Genomic DNA, 26,449 nt, shown 5'->3' with positions numbered 1-26,449 from the left:
GGAGGACGGGGGAAGCCTCGAAAGGATCCGGAGGCTTCCCCTACCGAGGTGAGTACCCCCCAGGGAATTTTTTTTTAGTTACAGGTTATCTTTAAAGTGACACTGAAGCGAAAAAAACTTATGGTATAATGAATTGGTTGTGTAATACGGATAATTAATAGAACATTAGTAGCGAAGAAAATAGTGTTATATTTTTATTTTCAGGTGTATATATAGCTTTTTTTTTTTTTATAACATTGCATCATTCTCTAATAATTGCAGTTATCACAATACACTCAGCATTTTACAGAGACTCAGAAGTGTCCCTAAAATGAGGTTTTTATTTTAAAAACCTCATTACCATTATTGTCAGACCTAAAACGCCGCATCCCCACGGCTGAAAACCCCCTCGATCATCCCAAACTCACGGGGGTACACGGCAGGCACAATCCACGACTTTCTTGGTCGTGGATTTTGCTGCCGCCTCTATGCGTGTCGATCAGCGCGTATCTCCGCCTCTCCCCCGCCCCTCTCAGTGAAGAAAGACAGAGGGGCGGGGGAGAGGCGGCGATCGGCGCTGATTGACGCGCAGAGGCAGAGCTGCGCTGCCTCTATGCGGAAGTTGCCTGTGTACCCCCGTGAGTTTGGGGCTGATTGAGGGGGTTTTCAGCCACGGCAATGCGGCGTTTTAGGTCGGACAATAATGTTAATGAGGTTTTTAAAATAAAAACCTCATTTTAGGGAAATGATTTCACAGAGCAGGCCAATGACCTTTTGAACTTTTCTCTGCACAAAAAAACAAAAAGAAGAAACAATGAGAGACAGTTGAGAGAAGAGCTTCAATAGACAGTGCTGTCCACGGCTTTATAAAGTGGCAGAAATCACAGAAGCTCTTTTGCATAGATAACAACTGAAGTTTCTTAAGGCACGTACACACGCCTGATTTCTTCAAACGACGCGGCCGTTCTGACGAAAGTATCCTCGTGTGTACATTCTGTCGGCAGGCTGATGAGGCTGGTTTTGACCGATCCGCCGAGTGGATTGATCAAAACCAGCCTTATCAGTCTGCCAGCAGACTGTACACACGAGGATACGGTCGTCAGAACGGCCGCGTCGTTTGAAGAAATCAGGCGTGTGTACGTGGCCTGAATGCTGGGAATACACCGTGAGATTTTTTGCCAGATAGATGATTTGATAGATAATTTCCGACAGGCCGATCTTATTTTCGCTCATTTTTCTAAATGATTTCTCATAGAAGTGAATGGAAATCGCTTAGAAAAACGATCGGTAAATCAATCGGACAGTAAATCTGCTGAAACATCTCATTGTGTATTCCCAGCATTAACTCTTCCTGTACTGGAAACAATATGACACTCCTATCTGTGCTAATAATATTTTATTACTTAGCAGTACTGCACATACACATCATTCTATCACAAGTTTATTTTCACGTCAGATTCCCTTTAGCAGGAGATATGGTGCGCATAAACCCTGAAAATCTGCCATACACTGAAGTATTCACAATAAAATTGTAGATGGAGCACCAAAAACTTGTAACGTTTATTTGTAATATTTCATGCGAATCAAGAAAATGTTTATAATTCTTACCTCATAGAGCTAAACACCAATAAATAAAACAAATACCATAAAAAATCTCACAACAAATTCCTTTAAAGACTGGGAAAATGTTACCTGTCTCATGTGGCGGAGCGATCTGAAGACAGCCGTCCTGCGGGCCGAGATGTTCCAACTACAATCTGACAGCACGGAGGACTCCGTGGGGCACTTTGACAATTCTCTCCCTTCCGTGACGCCAGACTTGGTTTGTGCCAGCCCCTCCTCTTCCTCCTCGTGGCCCTCCCACTCTGCACACTCTTCCTCAAAGTCTGCAAGCAGAGCAGAAGAGAGAGAATGAGAGAAGGGCAGAGATAATGCACAGAATCAGAGGAGAGATGGAAAACTCGCTAGCTACATTCAAGAGTACCTGTCCTGCAGAAACCTTGGCTAATAAGTGTTATCACAGCTTTGTGAATCAAGACCAATGTACGTCCAGATCCACCACTGGATAAATCCTGCTCTGATGTAATCTGATCACGGGGATCTATTGCTGCCCACACACTGCAAATATGGCAGCCTCTCTTCAGGCATCCTTTAAGCAAGTTCACACTTGCTTAAAAAAAAGTACCCATTTGAAACCTTGTTAAGCTCCGCTTAGTGCAGGAAGCAGATCCTAATGTTAGAAATAGGAACTTTGCAGATTTTCCTGGACCAGCCGAGAAAATGTATGCAACGAAAGCCTATGAGACAATGTCCGTTCTCACTAGGCTAGTTGCTGTGGCCGCTTTGCTCGACCGCCGCCATGACTAAATACTCACCTGACTCCATGCCGCTGACTCCTCCGCTAAGTCCCGGGACACAAATCGGGGGGCCGGGCAAAAGCATCAGGATTTCTATAGGGTTGCAAAAGACCAATGGGAATCCTCAGTAACAGGAAGGATTCTCATTGGTTCATGGTGGACCAATGACAATTCTCCCTGTTCCTTGAGAGGAATGGTCTATTGTCTCCTATGGGGAACCCCAAGCACCTACCAGGCTGTGTACTGAGAGGCCGAGCGGCGGCGGGACATGTGAGTGGCGATGTGTACAGGCGGGCGTGATCGATGCAGAACACGTGATCGGAGCGGACAGAGACGATTGCTGCAAGAGGAAGCAAAATAGACGAAACACATCTACCTAGCGGATGCGCTTACTGTGGACGTTTTGCATCTGCTCTAGCTCAGTTGCGTCCAGTCTGGGTCTTCTGCGCATGTGTGGGAGGTCCGGGCATGCACAGAAGACCCAGACTGGACCCGACTGAGCCAGTTACCGGACCACAAATGGGCAAGCACCATCTCATGAAAAAGTAACAGCTTATCATAACAATGAATCTACATCAATGCAGGTAGTGATTGGTGCTCCTGGACTTACGTTTTTAGTTTACATCAAAGCAGGTGTGTGCAGAATGAATCCATAACTATGCATACAAAACACCCAAACAAGGAAGGATCCCAATATACCGCACCACACCAATATGGAGTATAAATAGATAAGCTTTATTGATATACAATGTTACAAAATCTAAAAACAAAACCATATCATGCTAGGGTGTAATAAGTACAGTAATCAAAGGATAATTCCATACTATATCCCATAGCTCCCTCACCCCCAAATGATGCAGCAGAAGTAATACAACAGGCAGAGCAAGATATGGTTTTAACTGTTTTTAGATTTTGTAGCATTGTATATCAATAAAGCTTATCTATTTATACTCCATATTGGTGTAATGCGGTATATATTGGGATCCTTCCTTGTTTGGGTGTTTTGTGAGCCAGTTACCGGGGCTGATCGCGGCTGAACGGCAGATCGCGGGAGGACGGCGAGGGACTAAGCTGTGTTTATGGGGCTCGAAGAAGCCCTGGGAAGTGTCAAATTTGAAAAAGGAAAGTCAGCCTAAACAAACATACTGTCATTAAATTACATTAGTTATGTTAAGATAGATGGGTAATATAATCTCTTACCCACCCAGTTTTAAAAGAACAAGCAAATGTTTGTGATTTCATGATGGCAGCCATCTTTTTGGTTGAAAAGGAGGTGACAGGGAGCAGGAGACACAGTTACAACTGTCCAGATCACCCCTCCCAGTTGTTAGGGCTCATTCACACTACACAACGCAAGCACAAACACGATTTTGTGCTTGCGTTGCCATCGCATGGTCAACGCACAGAATGCACGTCGGGGAGCGCTAGAGCGCAGACGCCGGCAGCCTGTACCCGTCGATAAACGCGTGCGTCGTGCGATTTTGTGTCCCCAGAAGCATTACATCGTAACGCATGGGAACGCACACCTGTAGTGTGAATGGTAATATGAAAGTCTATGGACTTTCCTGTTGCCATGTAGATCGTACACTATGTGCGTTGCATCAAAACTGACAGCGCAGCACATAGAGTGAATGAGCCCTAAGGTAACGAGAACAACAACATCAGAAATCCCATCATGCTTTCCCCAGCATCAGGGAAAAAATGCCCGGGCTGTTTTCTTTGTTGGGGCGGAGCTTAGCTTCCGTGCCGCTAAAAATGAGGCTTGTGTATGAAAAACAAAGTTCTGATGCTGTGAAACTTTTAAAGAAACACCAAGCCTTTTCAGTGCTGCTGAGTAGATTTCTAGTTTGGAGGTTCACTTTAACCATTGAACGTCTCTGGTACACTTTAATCCTAAGTTCTTCAGTTTGGGTCAGAACTTTACATCTTGCTGTAGCCAGTCTTCTCCCTATCCAGGCGGCTGCCTCATCCGCACATCTCCATCTCCCGCAGTGACGTTTCTGTGCAGCCAGGAGAATGAAGCTGCTAGTGGAGTGAGGCGTAAGTGAGAAGTGGGACTGTATATGGTGGGCACACAGCTAGAGCCAGTTCTAGCGAGAATAGGACCGCAAGGCAATGGTCCAGGTTGCAGCTATGGTAACGCTGACCCTGATAACTGCTTTCCTCTGCATCTTTGCATGGTCGGAGGTGACATGTGTAGCTGGGAGGGTAAGAGGTGGTCTCTCAAGTCCGTTCACAGGGGAAACCCAATTAGGACATTCCTCAGGCCGGGTGCACACATAGCAGAAACGCTAGCATTGCGTAAAACGCTGCGTTTTATGCAGCAATGTTAGTCAATGGGATGCAGAAAAAGACGCGGAGACCTGCGGTTTACAGTATGCGTTTTGCAAATGCTGGTTTTGTTGCATATTATGCAGGATAGCTGCCAAAATGCACATAATTAACCCATTCAGGTTCCGTGGTTTTCACGAGAGAAATGTTCACCTCCCATTCATTAGCCTATAACTTTATCACTACTTATCACAATGAACTGATCTATATCTTGTTTTTTTCCGCCACCAATTAGGCTTTCTTTGGGGGGTACATTTTGCTAAGAGCCACTTTACTGTAAATGCATTTTAACAGGAAGAATAAGAAAAAAATGGAAAAATTCATTATTTCTCAGTTTTCAGCCATTATAGTTTTAAAATAATACATGCCTCCATAACAGGGGCGTAGCAATAGGCCCTGCAGCGCCTGCGCCCGCGGGGGGGGGCCCGGCCCCCCCCCTGGGGCCCGCTCGGGGCCGTTTTTTGGGGGCTGGAGGGGTGGCAGCATGAGGGGAAAGCCTTGCCCACAGTCGGCGGGGAGAGGGGAAGTTCCCCTGTCTCCCTCACCTCGGGGCTCTCCCCTCTGCGCCCCCCTCCAGCTAGTGAATGTGTGTGGGCAGCGGGCAGCGGCGGCGGGATACATACCTTCTTCCTTGCGTTCCATCGCCGCCTTCTCGCTCTAGCGGCTGACGTCACTTCCGGAAGCGGAAGTGACGTCAGCCGCTAGAGCGAGAAGGCGGCGATGGAACGCAAGGAAGAAGGTATGTATCCCGCCGCCGCTGCTGCCCGGCCCGCTGCCCACAGACGGTAACTAGCTGGAGGGGGGCGCAGAGGGGAGAGCCCCGAGGTGAGTGAGAGGGGGGAACTTCCCCTCTCCCCGCCGACTGTGGGCAAGGCTTTCCCCTCATGCTGCCACCCCTCCAGCCCCCAAAAACCGGGCCACGAGCGGGCCCCAGGGGGGGGGCCGGGCCCCCCCCGCGGGCGCAGGCGCTGCAGGGCCTATTGCTACGCCCCTGTTATGGAGGCATGTATTATTTTAAAACTATAATGGCTGAAAACTGAGAAATAATGAATTTTTCCATTTTTTTCTTATTCTTCCTGTTAAAATGCATTTACAGTAAAGTGGCTCTTAGGGGGGGGGGGGGGGGGGGGGCGCTCTGAAATTCTGCAGGGGGATTTTCAGGTGTCTGCTGCCCACATTACGATTTTCTGGTGTCTGCTGCCCACATTGCGATTTTCAGGTGTCTGCTGCCCACATTGCGATTTTCAGGTGTCTGCTGCCCACATTGCGATTTTCTGGTCACTGCTGCCCACATTACGATTTTCTGGTGTCTGCTGCCCACATTACGATTTTCTGGTGACTGCTGCCCACATTGCGATTTTCTGGTCACTGCTGCCCACATTACGATTTTCTGGTGTCTGCTGCCCACATTGCGATTTTCTGGTGTCTGCTGCCCACATTACGATTTTCTGGTGTCTGCTGCCCACATTACGATTTTCTGGTGTCTGCTGCCCACATTGCGATTTTCTGGTGCCTGCTGCCCACATTACGATTTTCTGGTGTCTGCTGCCCACATTACGATTTTCTGGTGTCTGCTGCCCACATTACGATTTTCTGGTGTCTGCTGCCCACATTGCGATTTTCAGGTGTCTGCTGCCCACATTACGATTTTCTGGTGCCTGCTGCCCACATTACGATTTTCTGGTCACTGCTGCCCACATTACGATTTTCAGGTGTCTGCTGCCCACATTACGATTTTCAGGTGTCTGCTGCCCACATTACGATTTTCAGGTGTCTGCTGCCCACATTGCGATTTTCAGGTGTCTGCTGCCCACATTGCGATTTTCAGGTGTCTGCTGCCCACATTGTGATTTTCAGGTGTCTGCTGCCCACATTACGATTTTCAGGTGTCTGCTGCCCACATTGCGATTTTCAGGTGTCTGCTGCCCACATTGCGATTTTCTGGTGTCTGCTGCCCACATTACGATTTTCTGGTCACTGCTGCCCACATTGCGATTTTCTGGTGACTGCTGCCCACATTAGGATTTTCTGGTGTCTGCTGCCCACATTACGATTTTCTGGTCACTGCTGCCCACATTGCGATTTTCTGGTGTCTGCTGCCCACATTACGATTTTCAGGTGTCTGCTGCCCACATTACGATTTTCAGGTGTCTGCTGCCCACATTACGATTTTCAGGTGTCTGCTGCCCACATTGCGATTTTCAGGTGTCTGCTGCCCACATTGCGATTTTCAGGTGTCTGCTGCCCACATTACGATTTTCAGGTGTCTGCTGCCCACATTGTGATTTTCAGGTGTCTGCTGCCCACATTACGATTTTCAGGTGTCTGCTGCCCACATTGCGATTTTCAGGTGTCTGCTGCCCACATTGCGATTTTCTGGTGTCTGCTGCCCACATTGCGATTTTCTGGTGTCTGCTGCCCACATTGCGATTTTCTGGTGTCTGCTGCCCACATTGCGATTTTCTGGTGTCTGCTGCCCACATTACGATTTTCTGGTCACTGCTGCCCACATTGCGATTTTCTGGTGACTGCTGCCCACATTAGGATTTTCTGGTGTCTGCTGCCCACATTACGATTTTCTGGTCACTGCTGCCCACATTGCGATTTTCTGGTGTCTGCTGCCCACATTACGATTTTCAGGTGTCTGCTGCCCACATTGCGATTTTCAGGTGCCTGCTGCCCACATTACGATTTTCAGGTGTCTGCTGCCCACATTACGATTTTCAGGTGTCTGCTGCCCACATTACGATTTTCAGGTGTCTGCTGCCCACATTACGATTTTCAGGTGTCTGCTGCCCACATTACGATTTTCAGGTGTCTGCTGCCCACATTACGATTTTCTGGTGTATGCTGCCCACATTAGAATTTTCTGGTGACTGCTGCCCACATTGCGATTTTCTGGTGACTGTTGCCCACATTGCGATTTTCTGGTGACTGCTGCCCACATTGCGATTTTCTGGTGACTGCTGCCCACATAAGGATTTTCTGGTGACTGCTGCCCACATTATTATTATTATTAATTAGTATTATTATTAATTAGTATTTCTATAGCGCCGACATATTACGCAGCGCTGTACAGTGTATATATATATATATCTTGTCACTAACTGTCCCTCAAAGGAGCTCACAATCTAATCCCTACCATTGCCATATATCTATATTATGCAGTGTAAGTACTGTAGTCTAGGGCCAATTTTTTTTTTTAGGGGGAGCCAATTAACTTATTTGTATGTTTTTGGAATGTGGGAGGAAACCGGAGTGCCCGGAGGAAACCCACGCAGACACGGAGAGAACATACAAACTCTTTGCAGATAGTGCCCTGGCTGGGATTCGAACCAGGGACCCAGCGCTGCATTAGGATTTTCTGGTGTGTGCTGCCCACATTATGATATTCTGGTGACTGACTGCTGCCCACATTAGGATTTTCTGGTGACTGCTGCCCACATTACGATATTCTGGTGACTGCTGCCCACATTAGGATTTTCTGGTGACTGATGCCCACATTGCGATTTTCTGGTGACTGCTGCCCACATGGCGATTTTCTGGTGACTGCTGCCCACATTACGATATTCTGGTGACTGCTGCCCACATTACGATATTCTGGTGACTGATGCCCACATTGCGATTTTCTGGTGACTGCTGCTCACATGGCGATTTTCTGGTGACTGCTGCCCACATGGCGATTTTCTGGTGACTGCTGCCCACATGGCGATTTTCTGGTGACTGCTGCCCACATGGCGATTTTCTGGTGACTGCTGCCCACATTGCGATTTTCTGGTGACTGCTGCCCACATTGCGATTTTCTGGTGAACTCTGCCCACATTACGATTTTCTGTCCCACATTATGATATTCTGGTGAACGCTGCCCACATTACAATTGTCTGGTGAATGCTGTCCACGTTACAATTTTCTGGTGACTGCTGCTCACGTTACGATTTTCTGGTGACTGGTGCCCACATTACGATTTTCTGGTGAACTCTGCCCACATTATGATTTTCTGGTGAACTCTGCCCACATTATGATTTTCTGGTGAACGCTGCCCACATTACGATTGTCTGGTGAATGCTGTCCACGTTACAATTTTCTGGTGACTGGTGCCCACATTACGATTTTCTGGTGAACTCTGCCCACATTATGATTTTCTAAAGGCCCACATTACGATTTTCTGGTGAACTCTGCCCACATTACGATTTTCTGGCCCACATTACGATTGTCTGGTAAAATGCTGCCCACTTTACAATTAATTTACAGTGAAACGCTGCCCCATTACGATTATTTGGCACCTATGGGGGGGGGGGGGGGCCATCCAAATATTCGCAGGGGGGCCCAGTGATTTCTAGTTACGCCCCTTCTCCATAATTAAAACTCACGTATTGTATATGCCCATATGTCCCGGTTATTACACCGTTAAAATTATGTCCCTATCACAATGTATGGCGACAATATTTTATTTGGAAATAAAGGTGCATTTTTTCCATTTTGCATCTATCACTATTAACAAGTTTAAAATAAAAAAAATATAGAAATATTTCATCTTTACATTTACGTTTAGACCCTTAGGTAAATATTTACATGTTTTTTTTTTTTTTATTGTAATGGTTTTTTTTTATTTATAGTAAACATTTTATTTGGGTAGTTTTGGGAGGGTGGGGGGTAAACAATAGATTTATAATGTAAATGTGTGTTGATTTTAATTTATTTTCATTTTCAGGTGTAGTTTTACTTTTTGGCCACAAGATGGCGGCCATGAGTTTGTTTACATGACGTCACTCTAAGCGTAACACACGCTTAGAGTGGCGCATCAGGAAGGGAACGGCCAGAAAAGGCGCAGCTTCCGAGAGAAGCTGTCGCTTTTTCAGCGGGGGAGAGGAATCAGTGATCGGGCTTCATAGCCCGATATATTGATTCCCTGACTACCGAATCCGCGGCCGGGAGTGCGCGTGCACGCGCGCGATCGGCAGCGGGGGCGCACGGTAGCGCACATGGTTTCTGGACGTAGTTTCTACGTCCAGAAACCAAAATAGGTTAAAGTCAATGGAAACACAATGGATTGTGTTTTTTATACCTTTAAAAAAAAATAATTTCTGAAATATTTCCTGTCGTCATCCTAGTGATTTGCATAAATGTAAATTTAAAACGCACGCAAAATGCATTAAACGCATCTGCGTTAAAGAGGAGCTGTCAGATATACTATCTCAGGAAAAAAAACAAATATATAAGTAGATAAATATTTTCTCTACTTACATAACAAATGTATTTCACTGTCCCCGTTATGATTCCTGTGAATTTTATAAGGGAAAAAGTAGAGAATCCAATTCTAGACAGTTTCCATATTTACTGTGGCTATTTTGAAGCCAGACGTGATGTAATTTCCTCCCTTACTCTCCTCTGCCAGATTTGCCCGCCCTTCACTATAGAAAGCGCATTGTTTCAGCCTGAGAAATTTTGGCCAATCAGAGAGGAACAGAGATGTGGGAGGGGAAAACGGGAGGGAAAGAGGCTTCAGCCAATCAGGCTGCATTAGTTAAAGTGGATCCGAGATGAACTTTTACTCCTTGCATAATTGTTTTCCTTACATATAGTTTATAGGGCATTCCTCAAGCCAAATACTTGTTTTGTTTTGTTTTAATACCCTAATTTCCTATAAACTAAACAAACCACACCCACAGCTTCTCCAGAGTGCCTTGGCACTTGCAAAGGATTGTGGGATTTCAGTCTGGGCAGGTGAAAAAGGTGTTACTAGCTATAGATTTCAGAGGCAGCGTTTTCACAATCTGAGAGCTGCAGTGGAGATACAGATCAGTTGCCTGTGTAATGGAGGAGATAAGAGTGGAGTTTTCACAGAATATGCAGATTAGCATGCCTAGATACAGATGAGCTTGCCTGTGTGTGTAATTGTGTAATAGTGACAAGCAGAAAACATGTCTGCTCCCATTGTATCACAGGAAAAAATATTAATATACTGTTGAAGCTGTTTGAAGATAGATTTGCTGTGTAAACTATCTAAACTTTAGATAAGATATATAGACAAGTCACTTGTTATATTTAGTTTTTCATCTCGGATCCGCTTTAAGTCTGAGGGGAAGTATAGAAGCAAAAAAGGACAACCCAGCACGCCCTGCAACTTCTCTTTTGTGTACCAAATAAGAGTCATGGAAACTGGGGAATGATCATTTATCAACAAGAAAAGTAATAGTGATGTGTAACTTTTGGATTGCCTGATTAGCATCCTTATTACTTGTTTACCAGATAAAAATAAAGAATTGATTTTTGATTTTATGCCCGACAGTTACTCTTTAAAAGAAAATAAATATGGCAGCCTACATATTCTTCCCTCTACAGTTGTCCTTTAAGACCGGAGCTGGGATTGCTTGTTTTGGGATAGGAGATAAGACCTATTCTCCTCTGTCATCATTGCCACAGCAATAGACCGTACTAAAAACTCATCCAACAATGTCTCCTCTCCACCTCGTGCAACTTCTCGTCTTGCTGCGCGGACTTCATAGCCTGTGGCAACCGTTTCATCTGCCACTTACATTCGAAGAGCGGTCTCCAAAGGTTTTCTTGGTTATTTTGGCAATTTTAGTTTAAGGATCTGCGCACAGCTTGAAAGCGCAAAATCGACATGCTTTTGTTTTGTTTTTTAAAAAGTGGCCTCCGCCTCTCCCCCACAGTCTGTTACCCCAGCAGTGACATCTCTGGACCTGAGAGCGTCACACATACCAGCCTGCTTCTCCATCTGCACCAGCGTGTCCTCCGTGGGGGCTCCTTCCAGAAGCTTCTCAGTCAGGCGGCACCCGCAGGCCTTCAGCAACCTGCAAAACAACAAGGAGGCTCAGTGCTACACCGACAGCTATGATGCCCCAATAGTGTGTTATAGTGAACCGGAGATGATTCACTGGCGTATTTATACTTACCCCGGGGTTTCCTCCAGCCCCATGAGCAGCACCGAGTCCCTTGCCGTCCTCCTCGGCCCCTCCGTTAGGCCGCTATGACTCCTGGAAATTCAGGCAGTCGCGGCCTTCTGCGCATGTGCGGCTTGGCCTCGCACGCACCCCTCGTCGCTCTCCTGTCCCCTGGTGCATTCTGTGCCTGCGCAGTGCGATTGCCCAGGTGCAGAACACTCCAGGGGATGGGTGCGCGACCAAGCCACGCATGTGCAGAAGACCTCAACTGGTGGCGACTGACCGGATTATCGGCAGTGGTAGTGTCAGAACGGAGGGGCCTGAGGAGGATGATGAGAGAATCAGGGGTTTCCTCGTGAGGCTGGAGGAAGCCCCGGTAAGTATAAATTAAGTCTAGTGTACCCTCTCTGGTGCACTTTGAAGGGGGCTGCTGCATCCAGAAATAAAAAAAACTGCCAAAAAAATAATGCCCCCGAAAATATACATAAACCCCCGTTTTTTTTCTAATATTCTGTATGTCCCCCAATTTGTTTTTATTTTTACCTGGTCTGGGCGCCTTTGCCTAATTACAGGAACTGTGCAGTGCCAGGGAGATTGTGGTAAGTTTTTCCTTAGCTACAATAACAAGCTTATCTCAGCATGCAAATAAGAGAACGTTTCCTATGTCAGATAAGATAAGGACACTATGACAAGAAATCATCCCTCCTCCTTTTCAAGAGTTTACACAGTGTTGTCAGACTGTTATCTCTAGGTGATGTTTGCTGTGGGAGTGACAGCAAGCTGTGACAGTAGGGAGGAGAAATTAACACTATGCTGGGTTTGAGGGTGGCAGAAGTAATGTCCCTTTTGGCATCACAGAGAAACAGTAAAGATGGAAACCAGCAGAAACATTAATTTCTTTTTCATATTACATTTCCCCTCAATCCGACAGTAAACACTAAACACAACCAAAATAATAAGAAAAAAAAAAACTTGTCTCTGTCCAAATATTTATGGACTTACTGTATATGGCAGTAACAAATCTTGCAGCACTGTACAGAGTACATAGTCATGTCACTGACTGTCCTCAGAGGAGGTCACAATCGAATCCTACCATAGTCAGTGTAATGTCCTACCATATTATTATTATTATTATTATTATGTATTTATAGCACTGCCATCTGCAGCACTTTACAGGGTACATAGCCATGTCACTGACTGTCCTCAGAGGAGCTCACACGCTAATCCTACCATAGTCATATTGTAATATCCTACCATATTATTATTATTATGTATTTATATAGCACTGACATCTTCTGCAGCACATTACAGAGTACATAGTCATGTAACTGACTGTCCTCAGAGGAGCTCACAATCTACTCCTACCATAGTCATAGCCTAATGTCCTACCATATTATTATTATGTATTTATATAGCACTGACATCTCCTGCAGCACATTACAGAGTACATAGTCATGTCACTGACTGTCCTCAGAGAAGCTCACAATCTAATCCTACCATAGTCCTAGTGTAATGTCCTACCATATTATTATTATGTATTTATATAGCACTGACATCTCCTGCAGCACATTACAGAGTACATAGTCATGTCACTGACTGTCCTCAGAGGAGCTCACAATCTAATCCTGCCATAGCTATAGTCTAATGTACTACCATATTATTATTATGTATTTATATAGCACTGACATCTCCTGCAGCACATTACAGAGTACATAGTCATGTCACTGACTGTCCTCAGAGGAGATCACAATCTAATCCTACCATAGTCATAGTCTAATGTCCTACCATATTATTATTATGTATTTATATAGCACTGACATCTCCTGCAGCACTATAAAAAGTACATAGTCATGTCACTGACTGTCCTCAGAGGAGCACACAATCTAATCCTACCATAGTCCTAGTGTAATGTCCTACCATATTATTATTATGTATTTATATAGCACTGACATCTCCTGCAGCACATTACAGAGTACATAGTCATGTCACTGACTGTCCTCAGAGGGGCTCACAATCTAATCCTACCATACCCATAATCTAGTGTCCTACCAAGTGCCCGGAGGAAATGTACACAAATGCAGGGAGAACATACAAACTCCATGCGTGGCTCCCTAGTTTGGCAGCTGTTAGGTGGGGTGTGGCTCCCTAGATTGGTAGCTGTAAGGTGGGGCTTGGCTCCCTAGATTGGCGGGTGTCAGGCTGGGGCGTGGCTAAATAGTTTGGCGGCTGGACAGTCACCGATCGCTGATAATACTGGGAAGCCATCCTACCATGCAAATGAAGTGTGCAGACACGCCCACAGGTTGTCATCATTGGTGAGGGAGGTGAGGGAGCGGGCTGCGTTGCCGTTCCTCTGGTGCATGTACGGGGTGAAGGCAGTGTTCAGCCTGATTGTGCGCTGCGGGCAGCCATACTGCTCTGCTTCAAACACCTGGAAGAGAGAAGCCAAGTTACTGCTGCGTAAAGGCGAATCTGACACACAATCCAGGTAATGTACAGGGAAGTTTATCATGCAACACTGTGTCCGAACGGACAGGCCCTACAGTACAATGGTATAAAGGCTAGAACTATTGACAATATCTAAAATAAAACACTTGGTTCTAAAACTGTAAATACACAGGAAGGTGTGTCCCTACACACTATGAACCCTGTGTCACTTGTGTCAATAAAGGGGATAATTAGGGAGGTCATGGTCAATCCCCTACCACCACCCCATATAACTATAACAGGGATGGGTTGTCGCTATTCCCAATTCCCCAGTGATCCACAGGGACTGGCAAACAACGCTAGTATGAAGTTGGTAACAAGAGTAGCAGCTCGCTGTGAAATATTACCCCTAAGCACCATGCTTACAGATAGATGTGTAGGTACAGTACCAGGCATACAAATTACTAGGCTGTGTTCCTTTTTCTTTTTCACTTTAGAGGCTTTCCCCGTCCTCCTCGGCCCCGCTGATCCAGTGCTGGGAGCCTCTGAACACGTTTGCCAAGGGCTTGTCAAACATGTTTTTTCGTGGCCGCGATTGCACGAGCGTGGCCACACTGCATAGTAGCACGCAGCCACACGGGGATGGCTTTTAACTCATGCATGTACGAGAGGCTTTGTGCTACTGTACGAACATGTACCATACCCCCACATGTGGCCACGAAGAGGAAGAGCAGCAGTGGTGGGCACCAGTAGGGTCGGAGAAGCTTCTGTCCACCTATTTGTGTCTGGCATTTCATACATACGCGCGCGCACACACACACACACACACACACACACACACACACACACACACACACACACACACACACACACACACACACACACACACACACACACACACACACACACACACACACACACACACACACACACACACACACACACACACACACACACACGCCGAATTTTTGAGCACAAAAAACATTGGTGGGCACCAGTAGGGTCGGAGAAACTTCTGTCCACTTATTTGTGTCTGGCATTTCATACATACGCGTAGGTACACACACACACACACACACACACACACACACACTGTACACACACACACACACACACACACACACCGTATATACTCGCATATAAGCCGAATTTTTGAGCACAAAAAACATGCTCAAAAGTCCGTCACCTACTTTTGAGTGGCCATTTTTATGTGAGACAGGAGCCCCTCTGCTTTCAGCAGTGATGCAGGCTGCGATCCTGGCGTCCTGGATGGCAGGAGAGTGCCTGCAGCAGAATGTGGGGCAGAGCGGGGTGTCTGGTATTAGTGGAAGGCAGGATCGGAGGACAGGACCGGATGCCAACAAAGAGGGACAGGTGCTCCTCCACTTTCAGCCACTCGCGTGTCCCGCTTTTCCTGCACGGCGGTGGCCAGAATCTGTTATGGATTCGGGCATCCGCTGCTGGCAGTGACGTGCCTGGAGTGACAGAGTCCGTGCTTTCACCAGCGCAACAATCGGGGATTCCCTCTTCCGTCCTGCACATGCTGTGTTTCATATTGATGACGCCATATAGTGGTGTCTTTAGACAGCAAGTGCAGGACGGAAGAGGGAATCCCTGATCATTGCGCTGGTGATTCAGCGTGGGCTCGGTCACTCCAGACACGTCACTGGCAGCACCGGAGGCCCGGATCCATAACACATTCTGGCCACCACCAGGCAGGGAAAGCGGGACAGGTGCATAAATTTGGGCACCACAAAATAGAAATGAAATCAATATTTAGTAGATCCTCCTTTTGCAGAAATTACAGCCTCTAAACGCTTCCTGTAGGTTCCAATGAGAATCTGGATTCTGATTGAAGGTATTTTGGACCATTCCTCTTTACAAAACATCTGCAGTTCATTCAGGTTTGATGGCTTCCGAGCATGGACAGCTCAACATTAACTCACACCACAGATTTTCAATTATATTCAGGTCTGGGGACTGAGATGGCCATTCCAGAACATTGTAGTTGTTCCTCTGCATGAATGCCTTAGTGGATTTTGAGCAGTGTTTAGGGTCATTGTCTTGTTGAAAGATCCAGCCCCGGCGCAGCTTCAGCTTTGTCACTGATTACTGGACATTGGTCTCCAGAATCTGCTGATACTGAGTGGAATCCATGCTTCCCTCAACTTTGACAAGATTCCCAGTCCCTGCACTGGCCACACAGCCCCACAGCATGATGGAACCACCACCATATTTTACTGTAGGTAGCAGGTGTTTTTATTGGAATGCTGTGTTGTTTTTCCTCCATGCATAACGCCCCTTGTTATGCCCAAATAACTACATTTTAGTTTCATCAGTCCACAGCACCTTATTCCAAAATGAACCTGGCTTGTCCAAATGTGCTTTAGCATACCTTTGTTTGTGCTGTCGGCAGAGAAAAGGCTTCCTCTGCATCACTCTCGCATACAGCATCTCCTTGTGTAAAGTGCACCGAATGGTTGAATGATGCACAGTGACTCCATCTGCAGCAAGATGATATTGTAGGTCTTTGGTGCTGGTCTGTGGGTTGACTGACTGTTCTCACCATTCTTCGCTTCTGTCTATCCGAGATCTTTCTTGGTCGACCACTTCAAGCCTTAACTTGAACTGAGCCTGTGGTCTTCCATTTCCTCAGTATGTTCCTAACTGTGGAAACAGAAAGCTGAAATCTCTGAGACATCTTTCTGTATCCTTCCCCTAAACCATGATGGTGAACAATCTTTGTCTTCAGGTCATTTGAGAGTTGTTTTGAGACCCCCATGTTTCTACTCTTAAGAGAAAATTAACAGAGGAGGGAAACTTACAATTGACCCCCTTATATACTCTTTCTCGTAATTGGATTCACCTGTGTATGTAGGTCAGGGGTCACTGAGCTTACCAAGCCAATTTGAGTTCCAATAATTAGTTCTAAAGGTTTTGGAATCAATAAAATGACAACAGTGCCCAAATGTATGCACCTGCCTAATTTTGTTTAAACAATTATTGCTCACTTTCTGTAAATCCAATAAACTTCATTTCACTTCTCAAATATCACTGTGTGTGTCTCCTATATGATATATTTAACTGACATTTTTTATGGTAACAACCAATGATTTATACAGGAAAATCATGACAATTAACAAGGTTGCCCAAACTTTCGCATCCGAGTGTATATGCCTACTGGGTGCACATTTGGTTATGGAGAGGGGGGCACCTCATGCTGGGAGCACATCACAATATTTATACTGGGCAGGGCTTATATGCGAGTCAATCACTTTTCCTGATTTCTGAGGTTAAAGTTGGGGGGCGGTTTATATTCGAGTATATATACGATACAAACATACATGTACACACACATCACATGACATACATATGTGTACACACACATCACATGGTCGCTGTGATGACAAATACAGGAATAAAGCCCAGTATTCTCCCGCTAAATCTATACTCACCTTCAGTGCCTTCCCCTGCAGCTCGTCTATCACGCCCCGGATCTTGGCCAGCAGGAACGGCCAGGAGTTGATCAGGTAGATCCTGTCCATCATGATGACAATGATGCTGTACCAGCGCTGGAAGCCTCGGGCAAGGCTGTCCTTGATGAAGAATGTGTGGCTGAACACGAAACCGTGCTGCTCATCGCCAAAGAAGATGGGACCTTCCCGACCGGGACAGACCTGGCAGCAAGAGAGCACAGCGTTACAGAAATATGGTGGCAGCAAAAGGGCACAGAGCTACAGAGACATGGAGGCTGCAAGAGGGCATACCCCGTTATTTAGACCTGGAGGACAACAGACTGGATTTGACTAAAATGCATTAAAGGAATACTATCGATTCACATATTTTTTTCAATTGACACAGGAATTGTTTGGGAAGTGCTGCTAAGTACTGGTGTATACATTTTAGTAGCAACTTCTTTGTTTACTGTTAGCAAAATACATTGAAAGTTTACTGACACCAAAACTGACGGCTGACTGAGCCATGAGGAGAGGGGAAATTCCCCTCACACTTGATCAGATAACTATGTGTTAAGCTAAGTACTCACGGGGGGACAATTGTAGCTGTCGCTGCACACGGGAGCGTGTGCGCGACAGTTCGGAGACAGTTCGGCGACAGCTCGTCGCCAAGTCCCTCTGCATACACACGGCAGCAGAGGGATTAGCGATGCGGCGGAAGCTGTCGCCGAGGTTCCTCCCCCCCGCCGGATGCTCCGTGTACTGTGTGTGGGTAGCTGTCGCTAGCCCGCATACACATGCGGGGCTAGCGACAGTTCCGGCGAGGTTGCGGCGACGGCTGTAGCCGCGATTGAACATGTCAATCGCCTGGCGACAGCTCCGACGGGCGACGGTCCGGGGCGCGCGCGTCATACACACGGGCGAACCGTCGCCGCAACACGCGCGTGCCACGTGGTTGCGGCGACGGCCGTACCCCGTGTGTATGAGCCTTAACTCTGTGTGTGACAGAGAAGAGAGCTCCCAACAGCTGCAGCTCCTGTGTCCTGTGTGTCTGACTGACCTGTCTGAAGAGAGCAGAGGAAATGTAACTAATTGCCACAGCTTTTCATACTGTTTTTGCTTTCAGAGTTTGATATGTTTGATATTTGCTTTCTGTAGTCTGATATGCAACTCTGGCTGTGCATTGAAGCAGACACCCCTTCTGCAATTGATTTGTCCCAATATAGCTAAATCCTACCCTCAATAAATTACAGCTTTTGCCTCTGATATTAAACATGAAAAGTAGGAAAATGTTTACACAGCTACTTAGACATTATTTGTACACTGTCATTTTAGAACACTTGGGTATCGATAGTATTCCTTTAAAGGGAACCTAAACTGAGAGGGATAGGAATGTTTCCTGTTAAACAATACCAGTTGCCTGGCAGCCCTGCTGATCTCTTTGGCTGCAGTAGTGGCTGAATCACACATCTGAAACAAGCATGCAGCTAATCCAGTCTGACTTCAGTCAGAGCACCTGATCTGCATGCTTGTTGAGGGGCTGCGGCTAAAAGTATTAGTCAGAGGATCAGCAGGAGAGCCAGGCAACTGGTATTATATGAGAAGGAAAAATCCATATCTTCATTTTAGGTCCTCTAAAGACCTCCAAGCAGTTTTTTTTCTACAGTTTGTCCTGGTTTCTTATAGCTGAAAGAGCCGTTTCCCCTCTCCCTTCTGTCTGCCCTTATTTATCCTGGGAAGGTGTGCAGGTAATCAAGTGTGACGTCTCTAAACTGTTTGAGGCACTGTGTCCTGTCTCTCTCTCTCTCTCTCTCTAGCACCCCCCCCCCCCCCTCCCCACTGATGAAAGTTTTTGCTTGATCATTGCTACTCCTAATTACAGCAGTCTTTATCTTCCTCCTCTTTCTGAGGTTGGTAGGCCATGGAAGTAGAACAATAAAAGCCTCTAAAACATTTAACTGTAAAAAGAGCTATAATGGATTTTTTGGTATTGAGCCACATTGTTAGCATGCATTGTTAATGTGCTGTTTAGATGCCCAGAGGGCTAAAAATGCTGCTCACTTTAAAGGAGAACCCTGTGAATGGTCATTGGACACAGCACTGATCAGGAACATCCACTGTAATTTAACATGAATGTTTAATGAGGAACTGTAGTGAAAATAACTATTTCTGTACAATATTCATTCATAATTTAATCAGTGTTTGCCCCTTTCCTCTCCCTGCAGTATAAGCTGGAATAGACACAGTGTCCCCCCCGCCATTACCTCACAGCTCAGACTGCGCACACAGGCTTGACGCACGATGCTGAACAGCTGCGGGTGATTGGGGTGTTGGTGGCTGACATATTTGATGGATGTTTCCTTGTCATGGCTGATATACCCAGGATGACTGGCAGCCAGCGATCGGCAGCCCTAAATGAGGAAAAAACAAAACAGGATTTGTTAAAGGAGAACTGCGGAGAGAGGTGTATGGAGGCTGCCATATTTTATTTCCATTTAAGCTATACCAGTTACCTGGCTATCCTGCTGATCCTCTGCCTCTAATACTTTCAGCCATAGGCCCTGAACAAGCATGCAGCAGATCAGGGTTTTCTGACAATTTTGACAGATATGACAAGATTAGTTGCATTATTATGCAGGAGAACAGAGGCGCCAAAAGGACAAAAGGAAGCTAAATGAGCTTAAACACCAAATTCTTGGTAAATAGAGGAGGTAGTGGTGGACTTACCTCCTCCAAGTAGACACACAACGACTGTAGTAAAGACAGTCAATAGATTTTATTCATGAGCTCCAAATATGCAACGCGTTTCGCAGGTTTGATCCCACTTCATCAGGCAATAACAACGGAGCAATAGCATATGTGGTCAGTAGAAGAGCCAGGCACCTCTGTGTAGATTAGCTGCATGCTTGTTTCTGGTGTGATTCAGCCACTACTTCAGCCAAATAGTCCAGCAGGGCTGCCAGGCAACTGGTATTGGTTAAAAGGAAATAAATATGGCAGCCTCCATATACCTCTCACTACAGTTCTCCTTTAAAGGGAACCTAAAGCAAAGTAATGAGATAAACATCATGTATCTGCATCGCCCTTCTTCCTGGGCTGCAGGTAAACCAGTTACAATTGGCTGCAGTGATGTCACCCTGCCACAATGCATGCTGGGAGATGTACTGACATTGAAGGACTACATCCCCCAGCATGCATTGTAGTAGCCGGGGAGGCGTGACATCTCAGCAGCCAATCTGAGCGATGTCATCTGCAGTACAAGGAGGAACAAGATGGGGGCCCTCTTATACACGGGGTGAATAGGGAGAAGACCCCCAAAGGCAAGAGAATACTTCCCCGCCCCCGCCCCCTCCCCCCCCCCCCCCATACAAAAAAATTATGAGGTTTGATTTTCAATGATGGAGCTCAGACGCCTTTGATGAGACAATCTGATTTTTCAAACACAAACAGGCTTCAAAGAAGTGATGATCTGCAATCCGCTCACCCTTTCTTTACAAATATGCCACTAAAGCCAGCCCCACACTTATCAATTTTTCCCGACAATATCCAGCAGATTCGATCATTGTGATAGACTATTCTAGAAATTGATGCCGCAAACTATGCCCGATCGAATCAATCTATTGCAGCGGACAGGAGATATTGCTAGATTGGCGGCAGGTCGCAAGCAAAAAAGTAGCGGCGTTGGTTTTGGGGACGACTTGACGAGTGTTGGCTGCAGAGCTAACTCTCACCTGTCCCCCAGTGTACCTTCTCCCGTGCCTTCTCTCCCTGCGTTTTCTCCCCTGGGGTGACCGTGTCATGTGACTAAGGGCACTTTTCCACTAGTGCCCATTTCCACATGCACGGCTACGGGATTCGCAGACTCACGCACGCAAGCGATTCGGCCAGCGGCGCCATTGTTTCCTATGGCAGAGGTTCCCTGCGCGATTTGCCTGCGGGGAACCTCTGCAGATTCGGCGTGGAAACGGACCCTTATGCTGGGAATACACGATTCGTTTTTGCCTTCGTTTAAACCTTCGTTTCGATTGTGCCTTTTGTCCTTTTCGATCCCGAAATAATCGATCGTACGGTTAATATCACCACCCACGGTTTCGTTTTTTTTTCCGGTTCTGATGGTTTCGTTTTTCCAATGATCGAAGGCTGCAAAGAAACGAAACGAAAATCTCTTTTTTCCTTTCGTTTATACCTTCGTTTTCGATAGCGATAGGGGTGGCTTTTAGGAGGAGCGAATAGCATATACACAGAGGCCAGGTGCGCTGGCAGGGTCTCCAGCGGGATCGGATTGCCGGCCCACAAACACCCACATTTATGCAAAATAGTACAGGGACGGACTAACGAATCGACGGCATAAACGAATATATAATCGATCTGAACAGCCATCAAGCCTACCAATGGCTCGATTAGATGGATAAAGAGAGATAATATCAAACATGTTCGATCACTAGTCGTTCGTTTTTGGGGTCTATTAATCGAAACTATAATGAGATTATGACTATTTTCACATACGTTTTCAACACTCGATTCGTTTACTGAATGAATCGAAGGCTAAAACGAAGGCAAAAACGAAACGTGTATTCCCAGCATAACACTAGTGGCCAAACACTCAAGGCTCAGCAGCACACATGCTGGCCCTCTAGTGTTTTTCACATGCCACAGACTCCCCAGGAGGGGAGACCCGGAGGATACACGCTGGCGGACAGGTAAGTATTTGCTCCACTGACAACACCTGGGGGGACATTAGATGAGTCAGGCTCGGGCCGCAAATCCACTACTCAGAGCGGAATCTATTTAGCAGTATGATTTTTAAGCCCCGCCTACACCATACAATTTTTGTGCGAAACGATTCAATCCATTTCGATTCAATCCGACATGTCCAATCGGGATTTGATTCGATTTGCCATTGCAAAATAATGGCAAATCGAATCCCGATCGGACATGTCGGATTGAGTCGAATTGATGAATTGAATCGCACCAAAAAAAAAATTGTATGATGTAGATGGGGCTATAGTGTTTAAAAGGGTGTGAAAAAAATTGCACTGCTTTCAGAGCCTAATAATCTTACCGCCAGGGAGGATAAGCTGGCCGTACAGTTGTAGATTTCCACAGAATGTTCCAAAACGTTTGATTCTTTTTAGAATGGAATCGATTCACGAAGCACATCAATTTTAAATAGATTCCAGCAGGAAAATCGATTGAACTCCAGCAGCGCACTGTTAGATGCAATGGCCAATTGATCATCCACTGCTCCCGCCCCGCCACCAATTGACCGATATTTTTTGTCCTGTCCATTCGATACTTTCGATCCATTTTTTGTTAAAATCAGTCGAATCAAACATTTCAACAAATTGATTTCCATCCCATTCAATCAGAGTGATGAATTATGCAGGAAATCAAATGGGAAAATCAGTGTGTATGGCCACCTTAAAAACGGACAGCAACAGCATAATAACCTTTAAAGGATACCTGAAGTGACATGTGACAGACCTGTGTATGTACAGTGCCAAGCACACAAATAACTCGGCTGTATTCCTTTTTTTCTTTCTCTGTCTGAAAGAGTTAAATATCAGGTATGTAAGTGGCTGACTCAGTCCTGACTCAGACAGGAAGTGACTACAGTGTGACCCTCACTGATAAGAAATTCCAACTATAAAACACTTTCCTAGAAGAAAATGGCTTCTGAGAGCAAGAAGGAGATAAAAAGGGGAATTTCTTGTCAGTAAGGGTCACACAGTAGTCACTTCCTGTCTGAGTCAGGACTTAGTCAGCCACCTGATATTTAACTCTTTCAGACAGAGAAAGAAAACAAGGAACACAGCCTAGTTATCTGTGTGCTAGGCACTGTACATACACATGTCTATCTCCTCATGTCACATGTCACTTTGGGTATCCTTTAAAGAAAAACATTTTTTTTGTTACATCTGATACAATCCTACAATAAATCCGCAGTGTACTTCCTGCTTTCATGGAAGCAGACATATTGTTAACATCCTGTGTTTACAAATTAGCTGCTCTGTCACGGCAGAGAAGATTCCTGAGCTGACATAGTTGAGAGATCAAACAACAACTTATAATTAGTCACAGATGAGGGTGCATCTATGTTTTCCTTCTGTCCTATGCAAGAGTTCAGGTCTACTGTTGCCTAGAGAGGCTGTCCTTGTTGTAGATACGGGCACGTCGATGCACAAGGGTCATATACTGTTACCCACCTCACACATGTCGGACTTCCTCAGCCGCGGGCTGTTGGATTCTGCGCTTACTCCATCTGCAGGGCTGTGCGGTCTGAATCTGCTGCTCATCTGAATCCCCCCTTCTTCCTCCTCCACCTGCTCCCCCTGACCCAAGCTGTCCCCACAGCCTGCTCCTTGGGGGAGAGGGGAGTGCAGCGCCTCCGTGCAGAAAAGCGTGCGTGGCCCATGGAGCTCACAGAAGTGGCACAGACCAACGATCGCGTTCATTCTTCTTCCCGGGGTTATCCCAGTCCACGTTCAGATCCTCACGTCTGCTGGAATAAGATCACAGATAAAACTGACCCAAAGACAAAAACAACTAAAGTTTGAGGACTAAAGGTGGCCACACACCATACAATTAAAAGATCGAGTTTTTCACCATCATTTTGATTGTTTGTCACGAAAAATCGAAAGCTTTTCTTTGTTTTCGCTTGATAAAATCTGATCGAATTTCCCATTTTTTTCAATTTAAACATTTACCAAGCAGATGTAATATTTTATTGGATCTGCTCAATTACACTCTTTCAAGTGTCCCAGAGCTAAAATACATGAACTATTGACCTTTTTTATCTATCCACTGCAGACAGAAGCTCTTCTCTGCTAGAAAAAAGTTTTATGGCTGTAATTCCTTGTCGGTGAGGACTACGCTATAATGAGGCAAGCGTCCAACAAGAGAGAAGCTGTCACTTGCATGCCTGAGTGGGTGCACACATAGCAGAAACGCTAGCATAGCGTAAAACGCTGCGTTTTATGCAGCAATGTTAGTCTATGGGACGTAGAGGAAGCTGTGCTGCACTTCGTTTTTACAGTATGCGTTTCTCAAACGCTGGTAGTGTTGCATATTATGCAGGCTGGCTGCCAAAACACACATAATGAAAGTCAATGGTAACGCATATCCATAACGTTTTGCATGCGTTTCTGATCTCTGATGCGTTTCCGCTTCCTGTTTCTTCCTAGTGATTTGCATAAATGTATATAAAAAAAACGCATACAAAACGCATATGCGAACCGCAAACAAATTAAAACTAATGAAAAACGCATTTGCAAAAAGAAAAAAAAAACGCAAACGCAAAACACACCAAAAACGCTATCGAAATTGAAAAATGCTACTTTTCTCACACTATGCCCTATGTGAACCCAACCTCAAGGTTAATTCTTTCAAGCAGGAAAAAAAAGTAACAGCCTAGATATGAATATGTTTGGCACTGTACGTGCATGTAAGCTCTTCCTCAATCACGATGCAGAACTGGATCATGGTCTGGTCTGATCCAGTCCTGTAACATGCCTGAAGAAACAACGTGTTGTAAGCTTTGTACGGTTATTTATTAATGGTATTAACTAAACAACGTCCGTTGATATCATCACAAGAAGAAAATTTCATCCAGCACTAAACTTAAAGAGAACCCGAGGTGGGTTTGAAGAATATTATCTGCATACAGAGGCTGGATCTGCCAATACAGCACACCCTCTGTTGCTATCCCAAACCCCCCTAAGGTCCCCCTGCACTCTGCAATCCCTCATAAATTACAGCCGTGCTGCTGACAAACAGCTTGTCAGAGCTGGCTGTGTTTATCTCTATAGTGTCAGTCTGCTGCTCTCTGCGCCTCCTGCAGAACTCCAGTCCCCGCCTGCATCCCTTCCCTCCCTGCTGATTGGAGGGAAGGGACGGGGGCAGGGACCGGAGCTATGCAGGAGGCGGGGGAGCAGCTGAGACTGACACTACAGATGTAAACACAGCCTCACAGCACGGCTGTGATTTATGAGGGATTGCAGAGTGCAGGGGGACCTTAGTGGGGTTTGAGATAGCAACAGAGGCTGGGCTGTATAGGCAGATCCAGCCTCTGTATGCAGATAACATTCTTTAAACACACCTCGGGTTCTCTTTAAGGCCATTTCTTCTTTCATGTTTATTGCAAACAGTACTTAAAGTTATTCAAAAAGGCATTGTTTCCATACATGACAATATGACATACCCTTGATGGTCCTAGCGACACTGTACACACAAGGGACACGCACCCGGTCAGATGTACGGAAAGTGTCCAAATTGGGCACTTTTTTCCTTTGAGGTAATCTTTAACAGGGCGTTAAAGAAAAACTGAAGTTAGAGGGATAAGGAGGCTGCCATATTTATTATACCAGTTGCCTGGCTGTCCTGCTAATCCTCTGCCTCTAATACTATTAGCCATAGCCCCTGAACAAGCATGCAGCAGATCAGGTGTTTCTGACATTAATGTCAGATCAGACAAGACTAGCTGCAGGCTGGTTTCTGGTGTGATTCAGACACTACTGCAGCCAAATATATCAGGACTGCCAGGCAACTGGTATAGCTCAAAATGAAATAAATGTCAGCCTCCATATACCTCTCACTTCAGTTGTCCTTTATGGGGAGGGACATAGGGAGTTGCTATAATGGGTGAAATGACCTCACTGTAATCTGGACTGTATTAGTTTTAGCTCTGCTCTGTTCTCAGCCTCCTCAGGATACAGTGTGGAGGGGGGTGGAACTACAAGACCCAGCAATACCCCCCATTTCATACTGGTATGACCCCCATTACCCTCCCCCTGCTCTCCCCTCATCCGCCCCAGACACTCACCTCAGCTGTCAGTCCGCCATGTTTACATCACATGACAGATTCTGGCTTCACACCGGGTGATACCACTGTCCCCTGACTGCGGGGGGAGCCACACGTCACACGGGCTCCGCTGAGGGGAATGTGACCGCTCTGCGTACCGCTGCGTGTCCCGCTTCCATCCCCCGGCATGGCCCT

The 26,449-nt window shown here is 46.0% G+C and overlaps 1 protein-coding gene across 2 annotated transcripts in view; it reads right to left on the bottom strand.

Annotated features, from left to right (window-relative positions):
• FLCN (folliculin) overlaps positions 1 to 26,449 on the bottom strand; it is a 40,367-nt gene extending 13,918 nt beyond the window's left edge. Inside the window, exons 1-7 of one of the 2 annotated variants that reach the window (XM_068243557.1) lie at positions 26,276 to 26,449; positions 23,661 to 23,956; positions 19,719 to 19,865; positions 17,455 to 17,676; positions 13,843 to 14,003; positions 11,391 to 11,482; positions 1,672 to 1,865 (exon numbers count right to left, since the gene is read on the bottom strand). In XM_068243557.1, the coding sequence (XP_068099658.1) occupies positions 1,672 to 1,865; positions 11,391 to 11,482; positions 13,843 to 14,003; positions 17,455 to 17,676; positions 19,719 to 19,865; positions 23,661 to 23,909 (1,065 nt within the window). In that variant the 5' untranslated portion in view covers positions 23,910 to 23,956; positions 26,276 to 26,449. The remainder of the gene's footprint in view (positions 1 to 1,671; positions 1,866 to 11,390; positions 11,483 to 13,842; positions 14,004 to 17,454; positions 17,677 to 19,718; positions 19,866 to 23,660; positions 23,957 to 26,275) is intronic. The other variant, XM_068243556.1, reaches the window with a different exon arrangement.

This window comes from Hyperolius riggenbachi, chromosome 7 (assembly GCF_040937935.1).
Source record: "Hyperolius riggenbachi isolate aHypRig1 chromosome 7, aHypRig1.pri, whole genome shotgun sequence".
NCBI classification, from domain to species: domain Eukaryota; kingdom Metazoa; phylum Chordata; class Amphibia; order Anura; family Hyperoliidae; genus Hyperolius; species Hyperolius riggenbachi.
The sequence above is the reverse complement of the archived record's forward strand: the minus strand, read 5'-3'. Positions and strand labels throughout refer to the sequence as shown.